General features: G+C 37.6%; 1 protein-coding gene across 3 annotated transcripts in view; it reads left to right on the forward strand.

Moving 5' to 3' along the window:
- Positions 1-23,582, forward strand: part of LOC101008824 (coiled-coil domain-containing protein 144A-like) — a 103,693-nt gene that overhangs the window by 58,867 nt on the left and 21,244 nt on the right. For 2 of the 3 annotated variants that reach the window (XM_031656995.1, XM_031656996.1), the window contains exons 11-15: positions 772-985; positions 5,224-5,407; positions 5,966-6,094; positions 8,062-9,015; positions 11,115-11,252. In XM_031656995.1, coding sequence (XP_031512855.1) covers positions 772-985; positions 5,224-5,407; positions 5,966-6,094; positions 8,062-9,015; positions 11,115-11,252 — 1,619 coding nt within the window. The remainder of the gene's footprint in view (positions 1-771; positions 986-5,223; positions 5,408-5,965; positions 6,095-8,061; positions 9,016-11,114; positions 11,253-23,582) is intronic. The other variant, XM_031656997.1, reaches the window with a different exon arrangement.

Raw genomic sequence — 23,582 nt, forward strand, 5'->3', positions numbered from 1 at the left:
CTAGGAGGTATTTTTGTAGATCTTCAGTGTTCTCTCCCTGTACTCTGCCTCCTTTCCGGTGTTCTGTTTTGTGATCTCTGTCTGCGTTGGCTTTACCAGACTCTCAGCTTCATCATCTCATCTCAGGGAATCTGGTGGACTCTATGTCAGTTTTTTCTCTCTGTGCAGTAGCCTGGAAACTCTGTGAAGGCAAGGAGCTGGAGTGTTGGTATGAATTTCATTTGTTTTCTGTCTTACGGGGATCATTGTCTTCATTACCTGAAGTTCACTGCCTGGTAAATGATTGTAGGATGTATTTTGTCTGTTTTCTTTTTGGTTGTCTCAGGCAAGAAGGTAAATCAGTACTTGCTGTCCATCGTGGCCAGAAGCAGATTGCAGCAGAGCTTCAGCACCTGCTGTCCACTGGCTAGAATACTTCTCTACCCCTTTGCTTAACTGCTTCCTTCTCACCCTTCATTTCCTCAGGGAAATCTTCCCTGGGCCCACTATAGATCAAATTCTCCTATGTGATCATAGAACTCTGTTTTCTTACACCATCTATCTGAGTTTATAATTGTCACTTTTGTTGTCTTTGTTCCTCACTACACGTAAGGCTAAATGAGAGTAGAGGTCTTGTCTGTTTTATCTGCAGAGCTTAGTAGAATGCCACACTGTAGACACTCAGTGCATATTTGTTCAATATATGAAGGAGACAATGTTAAAATGCACAGTCCTTTATCCCTAAAAAGTACTCATATATTTTATTTCCACCTTGTTTTCTCCCTGACACAGATTCTGTTAGCCTATCAAGAATCCAAGACACATTTTGTTTCTATGAGCACTTACTGAAACTTAAGAATAATGACTATGAACAACTTACAGTAAAAATTAAACAAACAGAAAATACAGTCAGTGTACTACAAAAGGAGCTACCTGAAACAAAAAAGACAGAATTACAGTTAGAGCTTCAAAAAATTGAATTGGAGAAACAGCTGTACAGTTTGAGGTATGATATTCTAGTTCTAAAGAAATATTTATACTAAAGATAATGTATCAGAATTTTTGTAATTGCTGACTTACCTCCTGGGATTAATGGGGGAGAAACCTCGGTTTTGTGGAATATGAAATTCTTGGAAATGATAAAACAAATGGTTAACTGTGAACTCTTCTAATAAATAAATGCATATTCTTTGCAATCTTAATAGCCATATAGAAGTCCACCATATGAAATCTTGTTATTCATTTAACAAATTGTAATTTGGGTTTTAAAATTACCTTGTATCTATAATTAATGATATAAGGAACATCTTTTATCATTATTATTATTTGTAGACACAGGGTCTCACTCTGTGCTTGGGGCTGGAGTTCACTGGTGTGACCATACCTCCCTGTAGCCTTGAACTCCATCCTCTGCCTCAGCGTCCTAAGTAGCTGGCACTCCAGGTGCACATTCCCATGCTTGGCTAACTTTTTAAGTGTTTTGTAGAGACAGGGTCTCACTCTGTTGCTCAGGATGATCTCCAACTCCCGACCTCAAGCATTCCTTCTGCCTTGGCCTCCCAAATCATTAGTATTAAAGGAGTGAGCCATCATGCCCAGCCCAGAATATATATAGCATATACATACCACATATTATTTATTCCATTCGTCAGTTGATGGAACACTTCCATATCTTTGCAATTGTGAAATGTGCTGCAATCGACATACATTTGCAGGTGTCTTTTTGATATAATGATTTCTTTTCCTTTGGGTAGATACCCAGTAGAGGATTGTTGGATTGAATGGTAGCTCTATTTTAGTTCTTTGAGAAACCTCTCTACTGTTTTTCATAGAGGTTGTACTAATTTACATCCCTACCAGCAGTGTATAAGCATTCCCTTTTCACCACATCTGCACCAACATCTAATGTTTTTTGACTTTTTAATAATGAGCATTCTGGAGTAAGGTTATAGCTCCTTGTTGTTTTAGTTTGCATTTCCCAGAATATTAGTGATGTTGAGCATTTTAAAATATGTTTGTTGGCCATTTGTGCATCTTCTTTTGAGAAATATCTGTCCATGTCATTTGTGTACTTTTTGATGGGATTATTTTCATTTTTCTTGTTGATTTGTTGTCCTTTGTCAGATGCATAGTTTGCAAATATTTTCTCCTATTTTGTGCATTGTCTGTTTACTCTGATTATTTCTTTTGCTGTGCAGAAGACTTTTCTTTTCTTTTCTTTTTTGAGACAGTTTCACTCTTGTTGCCCATGCTGGAGTGCAATGGCATGATCTCAGCTCACCACAACCTCTGCCTCCTGGGTTAAAGTGATCCTCCTGCCTCAGCCTCCCAAGTAGCTGGGATTAAAGGCTCGTGCCGCCACGCCGGCTAGTTTTGTATTTTTAGTAGAGACAAGGTTTCTCCATGTTGGTCAGGCTGGTCTCGAACTCCCGACCTCAGGTGATTCGCCCACCTCAGCCTCCCAAAGTGCTGAGATTATAGGTCTGAGCCACCATGCCAGGCCAGCCCTTTCATTTAATTAGGTCCCATTTATTTATTTTTGTTTTTGTTGCATTTAGTTCTGGGGTCTTCATCATAAATTCTTTGCCTAGGCCAGTGCCCGGAAGAGTTTTTTCCTAGGCTTTCTTTCAGATTTTTTTGTAGTTTCAGGTTATAGATTTAAGTTTTTAATCCATCTCTTTTTTAATTAAAAAAATATTTTTGGGGGCCGGGCGTGGTGGCTCACATCTATAATCCCAGTAGTTTGGGAGGCCGAGGTGGGCAGATCACGAGGTCAGGAGTTCGAGACCAGCCTGACCAGTTCGAGACCAGTTCTGAGCCACCATGCCAGGCCAGCCCTTTCATTTAATTAGGTCCCATTTATTTATTTTTGTTTTTGTTGCATTTAGTTCTGGGGTCTTCATCATAAATTCTTTGCCTAGGCCAGTGCCGGAAGAGTTTTTTCTTAGGCTTTCTTTCAGATTTTTTTGTAGTTTCAGGTTATAGATTTAAGTTTTTAATCCATCTCTTTTTTAATTAAAAAAATATTTTTGGGGGCCGGGCGTGGTGGCTCACATCTATAATCCCAGTAGTTTGGGAGGCCGAGGTGGGCAGATCACGAGGTCAGGAGTTCGAGACCAGCCTGACCAACATGATGAAACCCCGTCTCTACTAAAATAACCAAAATTAGCTGGGTGTGGTGGCGCATGTCTGTATTCCCAGCTACTCGGGAGGCTGAGGCAAGAGTATCACTTGAACTCGGGAGGCGGAAGTTGCAGTGAGCCGAGATCATGTAACTGTACTCCAGCCTGGGCAAAAGAATGAGACTCTGTCTCAAAGAGAAAAAAAAAAAAAAAAAATATATATATATATATAGATAGATAGATAGATAGATATAAAATATAAAATATAAATATATAATATGTTATATATATATTATATGTGTGTATATATATATTTTTGGTGGAGATAAGGTCCCGCTATGTTGCCCAGGCTGGTCTCAAACTCCTGGGATTAAGCCCTTCTCCTGCCTTGGCCTCCCAAAGCACCAGGATTACAGATGTGAGCCACCATGTTAGGCTTAATCCATCTTGAGTTAATTTTTATATATGGTTAGAGATAGGGATCCAGTTTCGTTCTTCTACATGTGGCTATTCAATTTTCCCAACACCATTTATTGAATAGGGTGTTCTTTGCCCAGTTTATGTCTTTGTACACTTTGTGAAAGGTCAGTTGGTTATACATATTTGGCTTTATTTCTAGGTTCACTACTCCGTTCCATTGGTCTATGTATGTACTTTTATACAAGTACCATGCTATTTTGGTTACTTTAGCCTTGTATGGTTTGAAATCTGGTAATGAGATGCCTCTGGCTTCGTTTTTTTACTTGGGATTGCTTTGGCTATTCAGGCCCTTTTTTGATTCCCTGTGAGTTTTAGGAGTATTTTCTCTAATTCTGTGAAGAGTGACAGTGGTACGTTGATAGGAATTGCATCAAATCTGTAGATTGCTTTGGTTAATATGGTCATTTTCACTGTATTGATTCTTCTAATCTATGAACATAGGGCATATTTCCATTTGTTTGTGTCATCTATTATTTCCTTCAGCAGTGCTTTCTAGTTCTCCTTGTAGAGATCTTTCACCTCCTTGGTTAAGTATATTCCTAGATTTTTTTTGTTGTTGCAGCTATTGTAAAAGGGATTAGGTTCTTGATTTGATTCTCACCTTGGTCATTCTTGATGTTTACTAGTGCTACTGATTTGTGTACATTGATTTTGTAACCTGAGACTTTTACCGATTTCATTGATCAAATCTAGGAGTCTTTAGGGTTTTCTAAGCTAAAAGATTATGTCATAGGCAAACAGAGATAGTTTGACTTTCTCTTTTCCAATTTGGATGCCCTGTCTTTCTTTCTCTTATCTGATTGCTCTGGCTAGGACTTCCCAGTTTTATTCTAAACATGCATGAAATAAGAAGTAAAATGGAAAGTAATTGATGATTAGTTTATTCCATATCTCTCATATGCAGAAAAAATTAATTCCAAATTCAATGCTGAAACACACATTATCCTTTACTTTTATATTAGATATTAGATCCTGTCTTGTTCCAAAAAGAGATTTTAAAATTGCTTATAAAATACATAAGAATCAAGAAGATAAGTTGAAAGTGTTACCAAAAAGAGAAACATAAAAAGGATGGGGGTAACAGTTACTAGACAGCTTAGCCTAGTCTTGGATTACAGTAATCTGCAGATACATGTTGTGTGAATGACATCTGAAGGTGTTATCTTACACTGTAAATGATTTTTATGGCTACACATACAATATTTCATAAAGACAAAAATGCATTTCTAGTGAATTTCTAAACTTGTTTGTAAATAGTAACTTCTTTTAAATTAGCTAACTCTAAATGATCTGTTCTAATTAACTAATTTTCAACTTGCATAACGTGAAAAAGAAGTAATTTTCTTCAACTTGTTACTTTACTGAAACATTTCAAATATGCTTTTCCATAATATTTACCAGGGTTACTAGTAACCGAAACTTACCAGGTAATGGACTGTTTCTTTCCTCACTACCTTTTAAATATATATGTCCCTTGGAAGAGACTGAAGTGAGAAGTTAAAAGCATGAGAACTAGAAAGGAAAGAAGAGCATAGGAGTTTCTATGAGGATAATAAACCCACATGGGAAGAGCCAGATAACAAAATCAACCTTTTTATTTTCTAACAAAACACATTTTAATGTAATCCATATTTAACTGCAGACTTGCCTTAAAACAAGAAAAAGAGGAGAAAGGAAATGCTGTCATGTTATATAATAAATATAGTGAACAGTTAAGACTAAAAGAAGAGGAATGTGGGAAAGAGGTTGAAACGAAGCAACGACTTAAATGGACACTGAGAAGACTCGTTAAGGAGTTGAAGACAGTAAGAAACAGCTTGGATCTGGTAGATTAATCTTTGGTGAAAACTTCATATTTCTAACTTTATGTTTCATCAATATTACTTATAATTTTTTTGGCTTCATGTATATAATTTAGGTTTAAAACAAACCAAAACTGTTATCTCCTCTTAAAAGTGAACCATGGCATTTATAGTTAAAATTATTTACTGTAAACCTTGGTATCTAGTAGATGCTTAGTCTATGTTTTCAGAATGGAGGATAAGTTGAGTTTAATCACTAACATAGATGTTCATTTGCACATTGTTTATGTTAATATACAGGCTAAATAGCTTTGAAACTATAATGACACTAGTTAAATGTTTTGAAAGAAATTTTATTTCACAATGCTGTATCTTCCCATATTTAAGAACTGTTTTTCTCTTTGACAAATTTAGCTGTCATGTGTGCAATTAAGATTTGAGCCATTCTTGAGGGATAAAAGTTCTTGTGCTTTAACAAGCTACTTCCTTTTAACCGTTTTATAAGAGAAAGTCTGCTCTTAATTAACCTTTTAGACTTTCTTTTTCAGTGCTATTAGACCAAAACCTCCATGTTATCTCTAGGTTGTGCAGGAGCGAAACGATGTCCAGAAGCAACTTTCTGAAGAACAGAATGCCAGAATATTACAAGATCAGATTCTGACGAGTAAACAAAAGGAGCTAGAAATTGCTCAAGAGAAAATTAATTCTGAGGTATTTTCTTTAGTTATTTCCAAATATATTTTTGTATGTGAATGTATTTTTAAAAAACAACTCTATGCAACTTGGAAAGTATAATGGATTTTTGAACCACACACACACACACACACACACACACACACACACACACACATATACACACATTTAAGGGTGGTGATAGTGGTTCTGGCAGTTTTGGCCCATTGGATAAAATCATGTTCTTTTTTTTTTTTTTGAGACGGAGTCTCACTCAGTTGCCCAGGCTGGAGTGCAGTGGCACAATCTCTGCTCACTGCAGGCTCCGCCTCCTGGGTTCATGCCATCCTCCCACCTCAGCCTCCCAAGTAGCTGGGATTACAGGTACCCGCCACCACGCCTGGCTAATTTTTTGTATTTTTAGTAGAGACGGGGTTTTGCCATTCACAGGATGGTCTCGATCTCCTGACCTTGTGATCCATCCACCTCGGCCTTCCAAAGTGCTGGGATTACAGGCGTGAGCCACCATGCCTGGCCCAAAGTCATGTTCTTAATTCAACTCTGCAAGAGTCAAGTAGTGACATTCACAGTAGCCTTATCCAAAGGTGAAACCTTTGTTATTTTTCATAGGAATTAATGATCTTTCCACAATCTCAAAACCCTTGCTACTAACAACAGACGTTCTAGTTTTCAGACATGATTTCATCTTCCTAACATATTAATGGAGAGGTCACATTATTATTTCCATTGGTAGTAAAGATGAAATGTAAAGCCAGTTCAGAGGCTATACTTCAGATGCCATTCCCCTTACTTTTGAGGAGAGTAACAGTTTGCTCCAAGTAACCTCTCATATCGGTGCAAAGAACTTTGAAAACAATGATATGCCATAATATAAACTTAGTGATAATTTATTGGTAAGTATTTTGTTCCCCTGTTTCATGCTTATTTCTGTTTCAAACATTATAAAGAGGAAACAGAAGTTATTGCTATATTTCTATATTTACAACACAGAAGTAATTGTGATTTGCTCTTCCGAGCACTAGAAGTAAAGTAAGAGGACCTAGGGAAAATCCTGCAGCTTGCATATTTTTTGACCTTTCCTTTCAGAATTGTGACATAAATGAGTTCAGTGATGTATGTATAAGTGCTTGGTACAAGGCCAGGCGCAGGGGCTCATGCCTGTAATCCCAGCACTTTGGAAGGCTGTGGTGGGTGGATCACTTGAGCCCAGGAGTTCCAGACCAGCCTGGGCAGCATGGCGAAACCCCATCTCTACAAAGAGTACAAATAAGTTTAGCTGGGTGTGGGGGCGTGTGCCTCTAGTTCAGCTACCCAGGAGGCTGAAGTGGGAGAATCACCTGAGCCTGGGAGGCCAAGACTACGGTAAGTCTTGATTGTGCCACTGCCCTCTAACCTGAGTGATGGAGTGGAGACCCTGTCTTGAAAAAAAAAAAAAACCTAATATAATGCTTAGATTTAGCATTTATGAATAAATGTAATTCTTATATAACTGACAATAAAAATGTTAGAAAAATAAAATGGCTATAGAATATTCTCAGGAAAAAAAAACAACAGAACTTAAAGTTGGGAAATTTCCTTTGTCCAGATATATGCAAAGCTACAGCTTTTACTATAGGGTGGTATATAGGTTAGATGTTAGAGTGTAAAGCCAATTTTTTAATGTAATCACATTTATTAATCTTTCATTTTATGCCTTTGAGTTTGTTGTAATTCAGGGAAAGTCTTCCAATTCTGAGATGCTTAAAAATGCTCCAGTCATTTATTTTTTACTTTCATGGATTCATTATCTTCAAATAAATTTATGCAAGTTTTGGGAATTTATGTTCTATGAGGTTTGAAGTTTCGATCCAATATTTTTTTCCAGTTGGATATCCACTTATGGCAATCTTTTCATTGTATACATGTTCAGGTTATTCTTTAATTTCAGAGGAAATCATGATATGTCATTTTATTGAGTGCTACTAAATGTTTCCTTTCTTACTTAGATTTCTCATAGGCATAAAAAAGAAAAGGATCTCTTGCATGAAAATTGCATGTTGCAGGAAGAAATTGCCTTGCTGAGACTGGAAATAGATACAGTAAATAATCAGAACCAGCAAAAGGAAAAGAAATATTTTGAAGACATTGAGGTTGTGAAAGAAAAGAATGATAACCTTCAAAAAATTATAAAACTAAATGAGGAAAAATTAACAGAAACAATACTGCAGTACAGTGGACAGCTGAACGATCTGACAGCTGAGAATAAAATACTCAATTCTGAACTGGAAAATGAGAAACAGAACCAAGAAAGACTGGAAATAGAAATGGAATCGTATCGTTGTAGACTGGCTGCTGCTCTACATGATTGTGATCAAAGTCAGACATCAAGAGACCCAAAACTTGATTTCCAGAGAACAAGACAAGAGTGGATTCATTTACAGGACAAAAAAAAGGTTGATATGTCTGACCTACAAGCTAAGACTGAGCTTCTTTCTGAAAAACTTTCTAATGCTGAAAGTAAAATCAGCAGCCTACAAATTCAGCTCCATAACACAAGAGATGCTGTTGAAAGAAAGAGTTTGATTTTGGAACGTTTGCAAAGAGACCTCAGCCAAACACACCGTGAGAAGAAAGAAATTGAACAAATGTACCAAACTGAACAACGCAAACTGAAGAAATACATTGCCAAGCAGGAATCTGTAGAGGAGAGATTATCTCAACTACAAAGTGAAAATACATTGCTTCCACAGGAACTTGATGATGCTCACAAGAAAGCTAACAGTCAGGAAAAGACAATCAGTACTATCCAAGACCAATTTCATGCTTTTGCCAAAAATCTTCAAGCTGAGAGTGAAAAGAAGATTCTTTCACTACAAGAGAAGAACAAGGAGTTGATGGATGAATATAATCATTTACAAGAAAGAATGCATCAATGTGAGAAAGAGAAAGCACGAAGAAAAGTAAGTATTAAGAAAGATAAAATATTTTTCAATCTTCCTGATAGAAAATGTAAAGTAATATTTGGTTATGGCTAAATGGTGTATCTGTAGCAGGACAAGCCGCAGACAAAACCCCTCAGACACGGAGATAGTGAAGGGAGTGGCTTTAATCAGCTGGGAGCATCGACAGGCTAGCCTCTTAAAGTTCGAGCTCGTCAGGTGCTCAACTTCTGTCCCTTTAAAGGACTCACAACTCTAAGGGGGTCCACATGAGAGGGTCGTGATTGATTGAGCAAGCCAGCGGGTACATGACAGGGGCTGCAAGCCAGGGGGTACGTGACAGGGGCTGCGAGCGCCACCAGCGATCAGAGTGAAACAGAACAGAACAGGAGGTTTCACAGTGTCTTTCCATACAATGTCTGGAATCTATAGATAACATCAGTTGCTAGGTCAGGGGTTGAATTTTAACTACCAGGTTTGGGTCAAGCAGGCCCAGGCCTGGTTTTGGGTCTGGTTCCTAGGTGCTGGGCTACCTGTCTTTAGTTTCGCTTCTCTTTCCTTTTCTGAGTATGAAACAATGTAAAACAATGTGAGAGGGTCTCTCTCTTCCCTCAGTATCTAGTTAAATATAAAAATATATAGATGATAAATGTATTTGCTATATCAGCCTAGAAATGTACAGCAAAAAAGAAGTTAAACCTGAAAGATGCTTTACTTTGAGTAAAGAAATTGTGTCATCTATGAAATTTTAAGTTCAGTTGCAGTGTTAATAGGTACAGACTAATACTCACAATGTAGTCTTATGCTGCTGAAATGATCATTGCAATGCCTTTATGTGGCCCTGTTTTAAGACGATGATGAAGCAGATAAACAGAAATGCTCATATTTGACGTATTTTGAAATTAAGATTCAGTGAGGAGGGTTACTTTGACCGTTAATTCCAGATTTCCCAGGTGAACTGAAGTGTACTCCTGTATCTCATAATACTTTTCCTTCAGTAGTTTTGTGATATATTTAAGTTGGTATAATCTTATTTTTATTCATATCAATTTGACTTAAATCTGAGACGATTTCAGTCTCAAATTACTTGTTATGACCTCTCAATTCTTTAAAGGCATTTACTTTTCTTTCTTTCTTTCTTTCTTTCTTTTTGAGATGGAGTCTTGCGCTGTAATTTTTGTATTTTTAGTAGAAACGGGGTTTCACCATGTTGACTAGGCTGGTCTTGAACTCCTGACCTCAGGTGATCCACCAGCCTCAGCCTCCCAAAGTGCTGGGATTACAGGCGTGAGCCATCGCACCCCCACCTAAAGGCATTTACTTTTTATTAAATCATAATTTGGGACAGATGTGAATTTCAGAAAAGCCATGTTAGATTTAATCTTACCACTGGTATTTATAATTTACTTTGAATGTTTTTACAAAGAATTTGCTCATAATTTTCATTTCAAGTCTCACTACCTATCATTCGGATATAACTTTGACCAGTACAGAGGTAATTGTGGCTATCTGTGATTTACTTGTTTGGCATTGAGTCCCATTTTCCAACTAATGAGAGGTGGCAGGATTCCACATATAGCAGGAATGGACTGAATAGGTGAGACAGTTGTAGGAGCTGAGGTCAGGAGGGAGGTAGAGGCCAGGTTACCTAGGGCCTCAAAGGCCATTGGAATTTTACTTGTATTCTGAGATAAAAATCTTTTGGAAAGATCTGAGCAGGCAATTGAATATGCAAGGAACTCTGAGGTTGATTTGAGCTTCTAATAAAAAAGAAGGGGAAAACATTTCACAGTGTGGGATATACCACCAACAGCCCCACCCACGAACTGATTTCTTTTTTAGACTTCAGTAGGTTGTTAAGCATTGCAGATATTTCAGGGAAGAGTGAATAGTGGGCTGAATCTATTGCCTAAGTTAACAGAAAACTGATTTGGCAGGAAGATAACACCTTCTGTGTCCTTGACTGAATTCAATAATAAACAAGAATGTGTGCACATAAGGAGGTGAACCATATATGTGTTGATATTTTTCAAGGTATGTATGTTAGAGTTAAATCTTACTACCATAATTTAATAATACGGTGATTTATAAATCAGTAACAATTAAAAATACCTTCACAGGTAGTTATGAGACAACTCCAACAAGAATGGACCGATCCCCTAAAACAACAACCTACATCAGAGGCTACATCACGTTGTCACATTAATTTAGATGAGACATTCAATTCAAAGAAGAAATTGGGTCAAATCAGAAGTAAAGTATGTATGAAACATATCAACAGTTAATCTATAGGTGGTGAAATAATGTCAGATGTTTTAGGATACTAATTGCAGTGGATGACTTTCTTTTGTATTTTTATTATAATTCATTTTATTACAATTTTATTATGTTTATAATGCACTTGTTTCTTAACCTCTGGCTTTCATTCTGTCCTTTTCTCCTCATAAGTACATACATTTTAAAAATAAGGATCATTTCCAAAGACCCTTAAGAAAGTTGGGAATTATTCAGTATTCCTCACAGAAGTTGAGAGACTTTTTTTTTTTCTGTGAAGTGGTATTTTTTAGTAATTTCTCTATTGCCATGGTGAGGCAAGCCAGATTAAATTGTAGGATAATGCTTAATAGAATGTTCCAGAAAATTGTCTTATTTCTTATCTTTACTTTTGTGAATGGGTACAGAATCTGTGTATATTTATTTCATGAATTTCAGGATAACTTGTACAGAAAGGCCATAGTACTGTTCTTCAAAATGCAAATGTTTTAATTTACAAACTACTTGAAATGTTAGGCACTTCCTTCATTTTCCTTTCATTTTAAATATATTGTGCTTTTTTACAAATCATGTATAGTATGTACATCCAAAGTACAGAATTAAGAGATGTATCTAGATTCTACCACTGAATTTTTTTTTTTTTTTTTTTTTTGAGACAGAGTCTCGCTCTGCCGCCCAGGCTGGAGTGCAGTGGCGTGATCTTGGCTCACTGCAAGCTCCGCCTCCCGGGTTCATGCCATTCTCCTGCCTCAGCCTCCCGAGTAGCTGGGACTACAGGCGCCCGCCACTCTACCACTGAATTTTTAAAAACAATTTTGCTGAGACATACTTCTCATACCATACAGTTTACCCATTGAACGTGTACAATTCATGGTCTCTTAGTATATTCCCAGAGTGTGTAACCGTCACCATCATCAACTCTAGGATATTTTCATGACCCTGGAAAGAGCCAGCAATCTGTTTTGTTTCCATAGATTAGCCTACTCTGGACACTACATATCAGCTGGATTACACAATATGTGGTAGTCTTTTGTGACTGGCTTCTACTAAGCATAACATTTTTAAGGTTCATTGTGTTGTAACATGTATCAGTATTTAATTTCACCTTATTGCTGAATAATTTTCCACTGCATAGACATACCACTCATTTATTTAGCGATTCATCAGGTGATGGACCTTTGGATTCTTTCCATATTTTGGCTATTACTAATCATGCTGCTGTGAACTTTTATGTACAAGTTTTTGTGTTTGCATATATGTTCCTTTCTCTTGGGTGTATACATATGAGTTGAATTTCTGGATCATATAGCAACTCTTTGCTTAACCTTTTGAGGAGCTGCCAGTCTGCTTTCCAAAGTGGTTGCACCATTTTACATTCCCATCAGCATTGTATGAGGGTTCTAATTTCTCCACATCCTTGCCAATATTTTCATATTTTTGATTGAAAAAGGATTCCAACCTAGAGGTATGAAGTGGTACCTCATACCACATTGATCAAAATCAATGTGGTTTTGATTCACATTTCCCTAGTAATGAATGACTTTAAGCCCGTTTCTATGTGCTTATGAGCCATTTGTATATCTTCTTTGGAGAAATGTCTATTCAAATCCTTTGCCCACATTAAAATTGGGTTGTCCTAAATTTCTGAACTTTAAGAGTTCTTTATATACCCTAGGTGTAAGTCCCTTATCGGGGATGTTTCCAAATATTTTCCATGGCTTCCCTTTTTATTTTCTTTTTTATGATTTATTATGTTTTTAAAATTTATATAATTTTAAATTGTAGAGAGAAGGCCTCACTGTGTTGCCCAGGCTGGTTTTGAACTCCTGAGCTCAAGCAATCCTCCAACCTCAGCCTCCCAAAGTGTTGAGATTACAGCTGTAAGCCACCATGCCCAGCCTCCTTTTCACTTTCTTGATGGTCTCTGTTCAAGCACAGAAGTTTAAATTTTGATGAAGTCCAGTTAATTTTTTTTTTTTTTTTTTTCAGTCACAAAGATTCATGGCTATGTTTTCTTCTAGGAATTTTATAGTTTTAGTTCTTACATTTACTGGTTCTATTTTGTTACTTTTAGATATGAGATTTGGTGAAAGTCCACCGTTATTCTTTTGCATGTGGATATACAGTTGTCCCAGCACCATTTGTTGAAAAATCTATTCATTTCTCATTTAATTTTTTTACACCCATGTTGAAAATCAGTTGACCATAAAAGTGTGGGTTTGTTTTTAGATTCTCAATTCTAATATATTGAGCTATGTCTATCCTTATGCCAGCAGCAAATCACATTTTAGGAAAACTCGTTTTCAGTCTTGTTGCTTATTACCAGTTGTCTTATGTAAGAATAGAAATTCAAGTAGTAGAATGTCTTTAATTTCACTTTTTGCTTCGTGAAGGAGCGTATAGCCAGCTTATGCCTTGTTGACTCCATGACATGATGAGAGTCAGGCTTACGAAGACAGATCCCATTAATTTTTTTTCTCCAGTCATACCTTTTGTCTCTCACCCAGTGGCTCTCTCTTCACTCCCATTTCCATCAAATCTTGGCCACAGGATATGCTGACTCTGTCTACTATTTATTGCATTATGTTTTATTAACTCATAGAGTCACGTGTAGATTTTAACTAACTATGAAGGACAGGATTAAGTCTAGGCTGTCATCTTTCCTCGTTGGAAATTGAGCTAATTCGTCATGTTGCAGTTCACAGTTAGATCCTCTTTTGACACAGCACCTGGTTCTCTTGTACACCCCCAGAGCTGAATTCTCTTCTTGGCACAGATCCTACATTCTCAGAAACCAGAGTTCCCTGCATTTACCTCCTTTTGCTTAAACAGAGATTCATAGCTATGCTTTTATAGTTCAACACATAATTCATTGAATAAATACTTAACACATAATTCATTGAATAAACCCATTCAAAGAACAACTTCCAGGAGTACAGCAACTAGAAATGAGGTCATGTCCAGGCATTTATCAGAAACAAGTAGTCGAATTGGTTGTATGAAATTCAAAATTTCAGAGTCAATTTATATGATATGGAGAAGCATTTTGGTACAACATAAAGATGAGACGCTCTTCCCTTCTCCATACAAATGAGCTTGAAGTAAGGTAAAGGGGAAATTGTGTTTAATAGCTTAACACTCAAAGGACACTACATTTGTTTTACTTCTGAGATTATTAAAACTGATTCCATAATATTTTTTTATTTCCTCATTGAGGAAATCGAAATGAAGACTGAATCCTAGATTGATTAATAAATACCCAAAGCTGCTTATCACTTTTAGAATTTCAGTTCATTGAAATCAGGTACAATGTCTGATTTTTGGTTATTAATCAAGTATTTCTAGTTTTTTCAACTTTATACTTCAAATTATGTATCTCCTTCCTTCCTCATCTCCTCCACGAGTGCATAAGAGTTTTGTTTTTCTCCCCAACCTCACCACGATTTTTTACTTTTGGGACTTTGTTTGTGTTGTTTGTTGTTGTTGTTGTTATTGTTGTTTGTTTGTTTTTGATAGTAGCCATTCTGTGGTGAAACAATATCTCATTTGGGATTTTATTTCCATTTTCCTGTTAGTGATGTTGAGAACTTTTCCATATTTTTGTGGCTATTCATACACCTTCTTTTTAGAAATGTCTCCTTAAATTCTTTGTCTGCATTTTAGGGGGATTATTAACTACTTTTTACTGTTGAGTTATTTGAATTCCTGGTATAGTCTAGATATTAGACTTTCTCAGATGAATAGATTTGTAAATATTGTCTCCCTGTCTACAGATTGTTGGTAGTTTTTTTCCCTCTGTTGGTTGCTTCCTTTGCCGTGAAGAAACTTAATTTTAATATAGCCTCACTTACCTATTTTTGTTTTTATGCCTGTGCTTATTTTTGGCATATGCCTGTGATAACTTAGCTATAAAATCTTTGCCTTGACCTGAAGCATTTTCCCTGTATTTTCTTGTAGTAGTTTTATAATTTTGTATCTCATGTTTAAGTCTTTAATCCATTTTGAGTTGATTTTTGTATATGGTGAAGGATAGGGACCTGGTTTCATTCTTCTTGTTCCAGATATCCAGTTTTCCCAGTCCCATTTGTTGAAGAGAGGGTTCCTTCCCCAATGTATGTTCTTGACACTTTTGTTGAAAATCAGGTGTCTGTAAATATGTGGATTTATTTCTGAGTTCTCTATTCTGTTCCATTGGTTTAATTTTCTGTTTTTATACCAAGACCATGCTCTTTTGGTTACTGTAACCTTGAAATATATTTTGAAGTCAGGTAGAGAGATGCCTCCAGCTTTGTTATTTTCCCTCAGGCTTGGCTTGTATAGTCTAGCTTTTTTTGTGGTTCCATATGAATTTTAGGATTGTTTTTTCCATTTCTGTGAAGAATATTATTGGTGTTTTTTTGTTGCAAGTTATAAAGGGCATTTTATTTTTATCTTATTTATTCTTTCTCTTTCTTAACTTTTATTTTAGATTCAGGGGGTACATGTGCAGGTTTGTTACAAAGGTATATTGCATAATGCTTAGGTTTAGGGCACAATTGAACCTATCACCCAGGTAGTGAGCATAGTACCTTTTTTCAATCATTGTCCCAACCCAATCCCCCTTCTTATAGTCCCCAGTGTCTATTGCTCCTGTCTTTATGTCCAAGTGTACCCAATGTTTAACTCCCACTTATAAGTGAGAACATGTAGTATTTAGTTACCTGTTTCCGCATCAATTTGCTTAGGATAATGCCCTCCAACTGCATCCGTGTTGCTGCAAAGGACAGTATTTTGTTCTTTTTATAGCTGCATAGTGTTACATATTGTTTATGTGCTACGTTTTCTTAATCCAGTGCACCATTGATGAGCTTCTGGCTTCATTCCATATCTTTGCTATTGTGAATAGTTCTGCAGTGAACATAGGGGTGCATGTGTCTTTTTGGTAGAATGATTTGGTAGAATGATTGTGTCTTGACTGAAGTAATTTATCAGTTCCAGGATAAATTGGAAGACTCTTTTGAGTTTTCTAGGTATAGAATCATATCATCCACAAAGAGAGATAGTTTGGCATCTTTTCCTTTTTGGATGCCTTTTCTTTCTTTCTTTTGCCTGATTGCTCTGACTAGGAGTTCCAGTACTATGTTGAATACATGTGGTGAGACTGGGCATCCTTGTCTTGTTCCAGTTGTCAAGGGCAATGCTTCCAACTTTTTTTGTTCCTTTTTCTTTAATTTTTTCTTTATTGTTTTATAGAGACAAGGTCTAACTGTGTTGCCCAGGCTGGTCTCAGACTCCTGGCCTCAAGTGATTCTACTGTCTTCACCTCCCAACATGCTGGGGTTACAAGCATGAGCCACTGCACTCAGTCCCTACTTCCAGCTTTTGCCCATTCTGTATGGTTTTAGCTGTGGGTTTGTTACCGAGGGTCCCCTATTATTTTGAGGTCTATTTCTTTGATGCCTAATCTGTTGAGTGTTTTTTTCATGAAGGAATGATGGACGTTATTGAAAGCTTTTTTGCATCTTTTGAAATGATCATATGGTTTTTCTTTTTCACTCTGTTTATGTGGTTAAACACATTTATTGCTTTGTGTACTTTGAACCAACTTGAATCACAAATATAAAGCCAACTTTATTGTGGTGAAGTAAGTTTTTGATGTGTTGCTGGATTTTGTTTGCTGATATTTTGTTGAGGACTTTGTTGTCTACATTCATCGGGGATATTGGGCTGTAGTTTTCTTTATTCGTTGTATCTTTGCTGGTTTTTAGTATCAAGATGACGCTGGCGTCATACAATGAGTTAGGGAGAAGTATCTCCTCAATATTTTGGAATAGTTTCAGTAGGTTTGTTAACAGCTTTTCTTTGTGTGTCTGGTGGAAATTGGCTGTGAGTCAGTCTGATCTGGATCTGTTTTTGGCTAGTAGGTTTTTTATTACTGATTCAATTACAGAACTTGTTATTCATCTGTTCATAATTTTAATTTCCTCCTGGTTCAATCTTTGTTAAGTTGTGTTTCCAGGGATTATCCATTTCTTCTAGATATTCTAGTTTGTGTGCATACAGTGGTGTTCATTGTAGTCTCTGGGGATCTTTTGTATTTCTGTGGGGTTGGTTGTAATGTCATCTTTGTCATTTCTGATTGTGCTTATTTAGATGTTCTCTGTTTTGTTGTTTTGTTTTGTTTTGTTTTAATTTGTCTAACTAGTGGCCTTCAGTATCATTTATCCTTTTGGTTTCATTGATCCTTTGTATGGATTTTGGGGCCTCAAATTTCTCAGGTATGCTCTGATTTTAGTTATTTCTTTTCTGCTGCCAACTTTGGGGATTTTTGTTCTTGTTTTGTAGTTCCTCTCAGCACAGTGTCAGCTTGTTAATTACTGATCTAACTTTTCGACATATTTGTTTTGTGCTATGAGCTTTCCTCTTATGCTGCTTTTGCTGTATCCCAGAAGTTTTGGTATAATGTTTCTTTTTGCTTATTACAAATAATTTTTTGATTTCTGCCTTAAATTATTTCTTTTCCCAATGTCATTTAGGAGCCAGTTGTTTGATTTCCATGTAATTGTGTGATTTTCAGAGATCTTTTTGGTATTCATTTCTATTTTTATTGCAGTGTAGTCCAAGAGTATGGTGTCGTGTGATTTCATTTTTTAAAAATTTATTACGACTTGCTTTATGGCCAAGCATATTGTTGATCTTGGATTAAGTTCTTTGTGCAGATGAGAAAAAAGTGTATTCTGTGGTTGTTTGGTGGAGTATTCTGTAGATGTCTGTTAGGTGCAATTAGTCAAGTGTTAAATTTAAGCCCAGAATTTCTTTGTTAGTTTTTTGTCTCGATGATTTGCCTTAACACTATCAATGAGGTGTTAAAGCCTCCCACTGTTATTGTGTGACTGAGTCTTTTGGTAGGTCTGGAAGGACTTGGTTGTTTTTGAATCTGGGTGCTCCAGTGTTGGGTGGGTATATATTTAGGATAGGGATATCTTCTTGGTGAATTGAGTCCTTTATCATTGTGTAATGCCCTTCTTTGTCCTTTTTTGGCTGTTGTTGGTTTAAAGTCTGTTTTTTGGCTGTTGTTGGTTTAAAGTTTGTTTTTTGCAAGGGGTGACAGATCTTTGTCCATCCCTTTACTCAGAGCCTGTGGGTGCATTACATGTGAGATGTGTCTTCTGAAGATAGCAGACTGTTAGTTCTTGTTGTTGGTTTGTTTTTTTAATTCAACGTGCCACTCTGTGCCTTTTAAGTGAGGCATTTAGACCATTGAATTCAGTGTTAATATTTATATGTGAGATTTTGACTCTGCCATGATGTGTTTAGCTGGTTGCTTTGTACTCTTGATTGTATAGTTGTGTAATAGAGTCTGTGGTCTATGTACTTAAGTGTGTTTTTGTGGTAATGGGTATTATTCTTTCTTTTCCATATTTAGGACCCCCTTAAGAACATCTTATAAGTCTGGTCTAGTAGTAATGAATTCCCTTAGTGTTTGTCTGGAAAAGATTGTATTTCTCTGTCACTGATGAGGCTTAGATTAGAGTTACATGAAGTTCTTGGCTGAAATTTCTTTAAGGATGCTGAAAATAGGCCCCACTTTCATCTGGCTTATAAGGTTTTTGCCAGAAAGAGGTCAGCTGTTCACCTGATGCAGGTGTTTTAGCTGCCTGTAAGATTTTTCCTTTCATGTTGACCTTGGAAAGTCTAATGGGCTGTGTATCTTGGGGATGGTTGTAGAGGTTCTGTGAATTTCTTGAATTTTTCCATCAACCTCTCATGAGATTGGGGAAATTTTCATGAACTGTATCCTCAGATATGTTTTCCAAGTTGCATACTCTCTCTCCTTCTCTCTCAGCAATGCCAATGAGTCATAGATTGGTGTCTTTACAAAATCCCACATTCCTCAGATGTTTTGTTCATTTTTAAAATTGTTTTTTCTTTATTTCTGTCTCGGTTGATTCAAAAGACTGATCTTTGAGTTCTGTAATCCTTTCCTCTACTTGGTCTCATCTGGTTTTGAAGTTCCCTCCTGTGTTGAATTTTGCAGCTCCAGAAGTTCAATTTGCCTCTTTTTAAAAATGGCTATGTCGTGTTTCAACTCCTGGATGGTTATACTGGTTCCTTGGATTGGGTTTCAGCTTTCTCTTTAATCTCATTGAGCTTTGTTGTCGTTGAGATTCTGAATCGCATGTCTGTCATAAAGCATGTCATTACACTTCAATCTGGTGAGATTTTATTGCTGGGGAGCTAGTGTGATTTTTTTGGAGGTAATGAAACTCTCTGATTTGTTGAATTGTTGGAGTCCTTGTGCTGATTATTCCTCATCTGAGAGTGCTGCAGTTTCTTTATCTTTTTGAAATTCCTGTCATTTGGATGGGGATTTTTGTTTTTATGTTCTTTTCTTCCCTTTGAGGGTTTGTGGTGTGTATTGTGTATCGTTGATTGGCTTTGTTTCTGGGTGGTTTCAGATGGCCAGGACTCCACACAGGTTCCTTCGTTGTGGCTACTTTCCTGCACTGGGTTTCACAGATGTGTGTTGAAGGTATATAATAATTTTTGTTTGGTGGTGTAATTCAGTCTGCAATCCAGGAGATGGTGCTCTAGAGTACGGGCTGGCAAGCCTCTTTTCTATTTCAGTGTGTTTGCAGCAGTGCTCTGGGGAAGAGGGAGAAGTAGGATTGGGAAGGTGAGAGATAACCCCCTCACCAAATCAGTTCCTGGAACTTGGGAGAGCGCCCTCCAATCACTGGTGCCACACATGAATTTTATGGGCTGCGCACCTCCCACCCTTAGGGCGGCCCAAGCCACAAGTTAGGTTGCTAAGAGACCAACAACTCCCTGGAGACCTACTGGTCCTCTGGGCTTAGTAGAGTCAGAGCAGGTTGTAGAGTATGTCTGTGTGTCTGCGGGTGGTCTGTTACAATGTCAGTCAAGGCGGGAGGATCCCCAGGCAGGGCTGTGGTTCTGTGGGGTGCAGCTGGTGTGGTGCCCATGGCCCAGGGTATTTTGCCCAGCAGACAGTTGTGGGGAACACCCAGCCGCACTTGCCCAACCAGGCCTCCCTCCATTGTCTGCCCCCAGGGCAGGCCCAACTAGGTAGTTTTGTCTCCTATCCTTCCATACCCAGATCACTGGACTATTAGCTGTTTCAGGCTCCCTCAGGCAGAGGCCGTGGACAGACAGGTTACACCCTTCCTGGACAGGTCTTGTAGAACAGGGTTCCCAACCTCCAGGTGGTGGACCAGTACCAGTCAGTGGCCTGTTAGGAACTGGGCTGCACAGCAGGAGGTGAGGGGAGGGCTGGTGAGTGAGCATTACCACCTGAGCTTTGTCTCTTGTCACATCAGCAGTGGCATTAGCTTCTCATAGGAGCACAAGCCCTGTTGTGAACTGTCTACATGAGAGATCTAGGTTGCGTGCTCTTAATGAGAATCTAATGCCTGATGATCTGAGGTGGAATAGTGTCATCGTGAAACCATCCTCACCCCCGCCGTCTGTGGAAAAATTATTTTCCACGAAGCCAGCCCCTGGTGCCAAAAAGGTTGAGGACTGCTGTTGTAGAGGGAGCTCACTTGGCTCCCACACTGGCATATGAACTCAGGCCTCCCTCTTCTTGGCATTCTGAGAGAGGAAACTTCTCCTGTTCTTGAGCTCAGGCCACAGATACCAGCTCAGTATACTTGAGCAGCGTGCTTGAATCCTGGGGGTATTGAGACCAGGTTTATGACTTTGTCTTCTGGTCCCATGGGGTTGAGCATTGGCTGTACTGGGGATGGGGGCTGAACTACTCCCAGGCCTCTGGCAAAGCACTCAGATGGGGCAGTGGAGGCTATGCTGTGTGCTTACCCTTGTGTGAGTAGCCAGGCAGGGGCCTTGGGAGGGACTGGTGGACAAAAAGGTACACAGACCAGATATGCTGCAGTCCCATGGTAAATGCAGCCCTACTGTCTGCTGGCCTGGCGGTAAACAGGAGCTAGAGTCATTCAGAACAAGGTGGAGAGCCTTGGGGGATCGGTGCCTATGGTCATGTTTTGCTGCAGCTGCACCAGGTGCCAAACCCTCTGGACTGTATGCAGGTTTGAGCTCTGCCTGTGACTATTCGCCAGCCAGTTCCTCTTGCCAATTCAGGTGTCTTTGTGGGTGCAGGGATCTCTGGGAGCTAGTATCCCAGAGTTCCTTGCTGGGAGTGTGGTGCTGCACAGTTCCTTCACTCACCCCTTCCTTAGTTTCTGGATTGGGGAGTGATTCTAGTGCTTGGTGACTCTGTGCAGGCTTCCCAGATTTCTTCCTCTTCATCCTTGATGCCTGCATTACCTCTCTATCAAATTTCAGTGTTTTCTCTCCAAAGACCTGCTTGAAGTGTGATTATTCACTTGATATTTTGGTTTCTTTCTCACAGAGAGGCATTTCCTGGCTGCATGTGGTGACCATCTTGTTTCCCCCTAAAAACATCAAAAATTGGTATTTAATAGAGCTTGCATTGAATCTGTAGACCGCTTTCAGTAATAAAGTCATTTAACCAATATTCTTCCAGTCTGTGAGCATGCAATATCTTTCCATATTTGTGTCCTCTACAATTTCTTTCGTCAGTGTTTTGTAGTTTGTTTGTTTGTTTGTTTGTTTGTAAAGGTCTTTTATCTCTTTGATTAACTTTTTCTGAGGCATTTTATTATTTTGTAGCTAGAGTAGTGGGACTGCCTTCTTGATGTCTTTTTATTCTAGTTGATTATTAGTGTATAGAAATGTTACACATGCCATTGGCACTGTTTTTATATGCTGATTTTGTGGCCTGAACCTTTGCTGAATTTTTTAGTTCTAACAGACTTTTTTGGTGGCATATTTATGGTTTTCTGTATATGGGATCAGGTCATGTGCACTGGGAGACAATTTGACTTTCTATTTTCCAGTTTGGATCCCCTTTATTTCTCTGATGATTTTTGTATCTGTGTCCTTCAGGGATATTGGCATATAGTTTTGTTTTTGTGTCTCTGTCTGGGTTTGACCTTAGAGTAATACTGACCTTTAGAATAAACTATGAAGATTTTGGAATAATTTATGAAAAATTGGTGTTAGTTTTTCCTTAAAACTTTAGAAGAATTCAGAGTAAACTTAACCCAATTTTAGACATTTCTTTGTGGGGATACTTTATTGCTGATTCAATTATATTACCTGTTATTGGTCTGTTCAGGTTTCCATTTCTTCTTGGTTCATTCTAGCTGGTTATACATTTCCAGGAATGTATACATTTTCCCTAGGTTTTGTAGTCTGTTGGCATATAGTTGTTCATAATAGTCTCTCATGACCCCATCTATTTCTTTGGTATCAGTTTTAATATATCCTTCTCTGTTTCTCTTTTTATTTACTTGAGTTTTCTCTTTTTTCTTGTTTAATATGGTTAGTTTATCAGTTGTGTTTATATTTTCCAAAAATCATCTTTTACTTTGAAGGATGTTTTGTTTGTTTGTTTTGCTTTTTTACTCTACCTCATTCAGTTCTGCCCTGCCTTTATCATTTCTTTCCTTCTACTATGTTTGAGTTTTGGGTCCGTTCTTGCTTTTTTGGTTTCTTCAGGTACATTGTTAGGTTGTTTATTTGAAGTCTTTCTCTTTTTTGGATGTAGCTGTTAATTGCTATAAATCGCCCTCTTAGTGCTTCTTTTGTCACTTTCTATAGGGGTTGATTTTTTTTCCCCATTTTCACTGGTTTCAAGGTATTTTTAATCTTTTTCTTAATTTATTGTTTGGCCCAGTTGTTCATTCATAAGCAGGCTGTTTAATTTCCATGTGTTTGTACAGTTTACAAAGTTTTTGTCGTTAATTGATTTCCATTTTTATTCCAATGTGGTTTGAGAAAATACTAGCTATGAGTTTTTAAACACAATATATGGTCTATTCTGGAGAATGTTCTTTGTGCTAATGAGAAGAATGTATATTCTGCAGCTTTTTAATGAAATGTATAAGTGTCAGCTAGGTCCATGTGGTCTATAGTGCAGGTTCATTTTGATGTTTCTTTGTCAGTTTTCTGTTTAGATGATCCCTTCAATGCTGAAAGTCAGGTGTTGGAGTCCCTATCTATTATTGTACTGGGGACTATCTGTCTCTTTAGTTTCAGTGATGTTTGCGTTATATATCTGTGTGCTCAGGTGTTGAGTGCATATACCTTTATAACTATTGTATCCTCTTGCTGAATTGATCCTGTTATTATTATATAATGACCTTATTTTTCTCTTTTTTTGTTTAACTTAAGATCTATTTTGTCTAATATAAATATAACTACTCCTGTGTGCTTTTGGTTTTCATTTGCATGGAATATCCTTCCATCCTTTCACTTGCAAGCTATGTGAC

Source organism: Papio anubis, chromosome 17 (genome assembly GCF_008728515.1).
Source record: "Papio anubis isolate 15944 chromosome 17, Panubis1.0, whole genome shotgun sequence".
NCBI lineage: Eukaryota > Metazoa > Chordata > Mammalia > Primates > Cercopithecidae > Papio > Papio anubis.